Source organism: Nymphaea colorata, chromosome 3 (genome assembly GCF_008831285.2).
Source record: "Nymphaea colorata isolate Beijing-Zhang1983 chromosome 3, ASM883128v2, whole genome shotgun sequence".
Taxonomy (NCBI): domain Eukaryota; kingdom Viridiplantae; phylum Streptophyta; class Magnoliopsida; order Nymphaeales; family Nymphaeaceae; genus Nymphaea; species Nymphaea colorata.
In genome coordinates, this window is record NC_045140.1 from 19,563,596 (window position 1) to 19,570,072 (window position 6,477).

The following is a 6,477-nucleotide window of genomic DNA, read 5'->3' on the forward strand; positions in this document are numbered from 1 at the left end:
TATGATGAAATAAAAGCAACATAGCAAATTAAGCACACATAAGCATACATTATAAAAACTTCAATCCGAAAAAGATACAAGGAAATCAAGCACTAAGAAAAGGCAATACAAGTCCTATTGCAGATGTAAAGATGTGAATCAAACTCATCGGTTGAGAGGCCTTTGCTTATATATTCACAAACCATATAATCTTCTAGCCTTCTGATGTCATTATGCTCAATTTGCATTCTGGTGGACAGGAGCATAGGACTGAAGGCTTGCACTTCTAACTCTTTAACACGTACAAACATGCACACCATTTATGTGTTCCTACGCTTGCCAAATTTAGAAGGACCAATTTGCATCAATAAGAATTCTATCATCTTGTCAGTTTCATCCCAAAACCAATTTGCTACACTCTCTACGAACACGAGGGGCAGAGTTATGATCATCAGTCCCACTGCAAAACCTATTCCCAATGATCCATACTTCCAGCCTTGCATCTCCTCATCTCTCTTGTTCATTGCCTCCTTATCACCATCTCCTCCTGTATAGCATGTTTTTTCAATTTGTGCCCCACAAAGCTTTGGGTTTCCTTTGAAGGAAGATTCATCGAAAGTGCTAAACTGCTTTCCTTGAGGTATCCTTCCTTGCAAATCATTATAAGATAAATTTAAGATCGAAAGAAATGTGAGATCTGCGAGCCCCTCTGGTATGGGTCCTGACAGTTGGTTATGAGAAGTGTCTAACCATTCCAACTGCAACAGATTGTCAAAGGAATTGGGGATGAGACCCTTTAGATGGTTGTTAGAAACATTCAATCCATGTAAATACTTCAACCTCCCTATCTCTTCAGGAATTTCTCCTGTAAAGTTATTGTTGGACATGTCAACAATATTCATGGGCCCCTTGATGCTTGTTATAGGCCGATCATTTCCTTTTATTGTTTGCTCTATTTCACCTTGCAACAAGAAATAAGTAGAAACATTGAATAGGTGAAAAACATAAACGGCTGAAAATACATCATTGTCAACGTAAATATCCTCTGAACCGTTTTGCATCATAGCCTTGAGTCCTTCGAACAATTCATGTGGGAGAGTTCCCGAAAAATGATTACTAGATATGTCAAAGATCTTCAAGGCAGGAAATGCTTGCAATGAATTGGCAATGGTAAAAATGGGTCCATAAAGACGATTGGACCTCAAAACTAGCACTTTTAACTTGGTCAGTTGGCTCAGCCATCCAGGAAATGCATCTTCTAACTTATTGTTCCCAAGATTTAGAGATTTCAAACTTGTGATGTTGGAAGCTATAGACTTCGGAATTGTGCCAGTCAAAATGTTGCTATTCAAGTCGATGAGCTGTATATTATTGAATCCATTTGGAATTTGCCCCTGTAATTGGTTATTACTGAGGTTCAAATGACTCACTTTGCAAAGGCAATCTGGTATGGCACCTGTGAGAGCATTGTTTGACATGTCCAATTTGACAGATTCAGCAATATAGTTGCAAAGAAAAGTTGGGATCATACCATTGATTCGGTTACTTGAAACACTCAACAAAGACAATCGAGCACCAATGGCTCTAGTGGTATTTGTTGGTTCTTGAAATCCATCAAACTTGTTATGATCAAGATTTAGAAGTCTGAAGCCAGTAATGCCCCACAAACAAGCTGATATTTTCCCCTCAATATTGTTACTTGAAAGGTCAAGAAACTGGAGTTTGCCTAGTTCACAAATGAACGTGGGAAAACTTTGGATGTCACAAGACCTTAAATTTAAGTACTCCAACTGCGAGGGATTCATCATGGAAGTGTTGTTGTGCGAGGGATTCATCATGGAAGTGTTGTTGTTGGAATCAGACATTTCCACCCTTAAATTTCGGTTATTGGAAAGGTCCAAGTACTTTAGAGTTTTTTGTCTGGAAAGATAAAAAGGACAAATGATACTAGTGATATTATTGGAGGAAAGAGTAGCCACTGCTAGAGATGGTAGACCATGCATAAAAAAGGAAATATCTCCACTCAATAAATTGTTGTCAAGCAAAAGTATTGTCAAATTTGAACTTGGATTGTAAAATTTGGGGAGCGAACCACTGAACATGTTATAACTAAGGTCGAGAAGTATCAGGGAAGGGAGGGTGAAAAGTGATGATGGAATGCTCCCAGATAAGTGGTTGTAACTGAGATCTAGCCACTCAAGGGAGGAAAGACAAGAAAAACACGTTGGAATTGTCCCATTCAAAGAGTTGTGAGCAAGCGTTAGATTAATGAGGTGAGAAAATGAGCATAGACCTTCAGGAATCAAACCTGGTGGATTGCCGCTTGATAAATTCCTGACAGAAATTCTAGTTGAAGTGCAAGATGACAAGGTACTTCCATTCATTGTATTTGATGTCACCTCTAATCTTGGTTGTGATGGGGGATTTGATGGCACTAAAGGGCCATCAGACAGCTCTCCGATTGAAGAAAGAAGTAGATGTCGAATATTGACACTCCTTGTTAGATTTCTTGGTGGCAACAACACTGCCAGCTCTATATTGAATGAAATATAAAGAGTTTCCAGTTTAGGCAACAGAAAAATGTTTGGAGGAAAGGTTCCTAGTAGGTTGTTGAAACTCAAATCCAAGTGAGATAGTGATTGCATATGGAGAAATGGTTCTTCCAATAATGGGCCGACAATGATGCAATTACTCAGGGAGAGTGTCTTCAATTTTTGGAGAGATGGTGATGACAATAAGGCTGTGCTCACATCTCTGCCGCTCATGGAGACTTCCACGTCACCGATTTGAAGGTGCTGCAATTGGTCTAACCGCTTGAGAAGGGTTGTCAAATTGGGACGTTGGAGTTGCAGGCCAACAGAATAATCATTCATAGAGAGGTTTAGGGAGATCAACCATGTCATTCCCAATAACTCTTCTGGAATTTGCCCTGTGAAGCGACAGTCAGACAGGTCGAGGTGGGTGAGGTTGGTGAGTTCCAAGAGTCTTTTGGGGATGCTACCGTTGAACCCATTCCCGCTGAGATCTAGAAGCTGGAGTTGTTTAAGCTCAAACAAGGATGGGTCGATGCTGCCGACAATATGACCATCTGTAACATAAGGTATCTGCAGTTTAATGACAAAGCCGGTGACGCTGTGGCAAGTGATGCCTTGCCAACGGCAGCAATCAGACCCATTCCCCTGCCATGAACTCAGTGCTCCTGGGAAGAGAAATTTACTAATGCTGTGCTTGAATCGAAGGAGTGCTGAGCTCTCGTTCAAGTGGCAGAGTACCACCGTTGAAGCTGCTGGTGGTGGTTGTGTGAGGAGAATGAGAAGAGTAGTAAATAAGAAAACGGTGGCAAGCCTGCGTAGCATTGCTGGTAGAGGGGAGAAGAAAGAAGGGAGAGCTAATCGCACGCACTCGCCTTCTCCCTCACATGCTTCGTTTTATGCTGTAGCTTGGGGGTTCCCGAACAACCTCCCCTCTCCGTTCTCGAGCTTGGAGTTAATGCTGCTCTTCCAAGATGAAAACAAGCCAAAGGCGGGACCGACTCCCCCCTTTTGTTCTGAAGCGGAAATTTCTTCTTTCTTTCTCTTATGTGTTCTGCATTCGAGTAATTTCGTCCGTGATCTTCTTTTTTTCTGCGATAGGGAAAGAGGAGTCAATCTTGGCGGCCAAATTCTTCCAATGACTCTTGGGGCCGATTGATGTGCGAATTCAAAGCCCATTGGGAAAAGCGGTGTCAAGGAGTTGGCCACAACTTTTCTTCCCCGTTTTGGATTCCAGAGGACAGATTTTTCCAGTAGAGCACTTTCTGATGCATAATACAGGCAGCAAGAATGTTGTAGACGCTGCTGAGCTTTGTTCCTTTTTTTTTCTTTTTAGAACAATTAAACTTCGACATTTCACACAATCCAGCCATCCGCACATATTTTTTCAATGGACATCTTGCTATGAAAACCAGACCTATTAATTGTGATAAAATGTTTTTTTTTTTTTTTGCAAGCTAATCTTATTGGTATGATCTTAAAGAATATGTTGATGAAAAATATATATTAAGCTAGTCATTTGTTAGACGTTAATAGGTTTCTTATAATAAAAAAAATGAATGACCTCCATAACATCAACGTTTTAATAATTAAAAAAACTACATTTTTTATAAAAACAAATTGAATCAAAGCATAATTTATATGAAACTAGTTTTCTTAATTTTTTAAGACGTTTATATTTTATTTAAAATAATTTTTTAGCAAAAAAATTAGAGGGATAGGTAGAAAGTTGTTAATATAATGCTAGTTGAGCTTAGCACTTTCAATTTAATATATTAACTGTATAAAATCTCCATGTAAACACAAAAACTCTTTCCAATTTTTTTCTTCGCCAAATTCCTGCACATTTTATCTGGATTCCGGCATCAAATTTTAACCATGCCCAATTCAACTAGACATATACTTATTTGCAAAATGCTACATTGATTGAGATTCCTTGTCACTTGGATGTGTTTTTTAATGTTTATGGTCTCAAACCTTTTTTACTTCTCGACCAGTGATTGACCAATTGTTTGAACGATTGAAGACTTATAATTTTCTTGAATTGTAGCGTCATTTAAGAATTATAATATGAACTGATTTAGCTTTTTTCCATATGAAACCGCATGGACTTGACTTAGTTGGGGTTAACTTTTCGAATTTGGATAATTTCAAGCACTGTTCATGCAATTAAATTAAATTAGTAAAATGACGGTTCTTCTCCCTCACCTCACCTGCTCCGCTTTATGCTCTAACAAAGTAGTTAAAAGACAATGACAATGCCGTTGTTTAGTCTATGGAGAGAGATTCATTAGTCAAATGTGCGTTTGAAGCCACAAGCGCGTCGCCGTCGACCCACCTGCCACATCTTCTCCATCCTCTCTATCTCTTTCCTTTTCCCTCTGCAATTTTCTATGACGCAAGAAGCCCGAAAATAGCTTCCTATGAGAATTAAAGAGCAGACTATCCTTCTACTAATTGCAGGTCCGACCAGTACGTGAAAGCATTGGCATATTCACTGAACCTATCTCATGGACCAGCGTGTAGGTAGATCTGCCAAAACTGCAGTCCTTTTTGTCAAAGTCAGAAAAGCTTTTTCTTCTCTCTTCTTCTTTGTGTACATACACACACACATATCACATATTATATTATGGATTAAACACTAAAAAAAAAATCATCAAGGTCTTAATTTCCGTGGTAAAGGAAGATTGGATGGAATGGTTGGTCTATTTAAAGGGGTTGGAACTGGACGAGTCTAATGGATGCGGCTTGAAAGAAGAAGGCAGGAACTGTCATCGCCAAGATATTATTTATTTATCCATGGGTAAAATGTTTTCAAAATTGATCCAAAAATTTGTTCTCCATTGCTCAGCATGGTAATACTTCTACTTCGATTTTTTTTTTGTTTAAAAGAAAAATGTTTCAAAGAAACTTTTAGGATGAAGTTTCATACACAAGACTATGTGGGGAATTTTTTACGTCGATTTAATTAATGCTCTTAAACATAATCATCTTCCTTTCCCAGACTATGTTCGGAATTTTTGCTTATTAGTTTAACTGAAAAAGAAAAGGAACAAGCATGATGATTCTTGCTCAGTTGTGGTGAGGCATAGAAACATGGATGTCAGATTTGAATTAGACGTACATTTTACTATAAATATGAATATGAATGAAAAAAAATAGATATCATATTTCCGTCAAACTTTTTAAATCCACAACTCAATCTGATTCGGATTTTTATATACACAACTAAATCCAAATCCTGTATTATGGTATATTAATAATTGATTTTCAAAATATGTTAATATTGGACGTAGGATATCTATTTAAAATCAAAATCCAAATCAAAGATCAAATCCAATCAAATATTTTTATTTTGAACCAAATCAAAAATATGATTAAATGTCATTTCTTAAATCCTAATCTGATGTGATCTTTTACTTGGGCATTAAATTTTTTTTTTTTAAACCATATCTGACATTTTTATGCAATTTGGTTGGACACCGGAAAACCGCTGCTGGGTTTGTCTCCTATATATTCAAAGTAGGGGAGAATATTTATGTACTGTTATACCATTTTGATTTCAAATCCGAAATCTGATTTCGTTGGTAGTTGAGAACCACTATTCCAATAGTGGGCTCCCATATTTCCGTTGAAGATCGAGCTCATCAAAACTCAACGAGTCGGAGTGCAACAAAGATTGAGTCACGGGATTTTATTTTCGAAATATATGAATTGACGTATATGCTTCTCAATGGAAAATTGGTGTTGAGGTTATAATCTTTCTAATGGATTTGGCTATCTATGTGTCGCTCATCATTGTCTGGTGCCATTCGGCCGGCTCAACAAAATCATGCGCGTCCAAACCTACCGAGTATAAAAGAAAAATTATTGAAACTCATTGCAGCTGGACTGAGCATAGTCCCTTCCTGCGTCGTTCTCTGATTTGCTCTGGACTGAGCCGCTTGACAACACTTGTTTGTTCCCT

General features: G+C 38.1%; 1 protein-coding gene across 1 annotated transcript; it reads right to left on the reverse strand.

Moving 5' to 3' along the window:
- On the reverse strand, positions 1-3,677 carry LOC116249933 (receptor-like protein 48). Its single transcript, XM_031623247.2, has one exon. It carries the CDS (start codon positions 3,333-3,335, stop codon positions 300-302), a length of 3,036 nt encoding a protein of 1,011 aa, XP_031479107.1. The 5' UTR covers positions 3,336-3,677; the 3' UTR covers positions 1-299.
- Between the last annotated feature and the right edge of the window lie 2,800 nt (positions 3,678-6,477).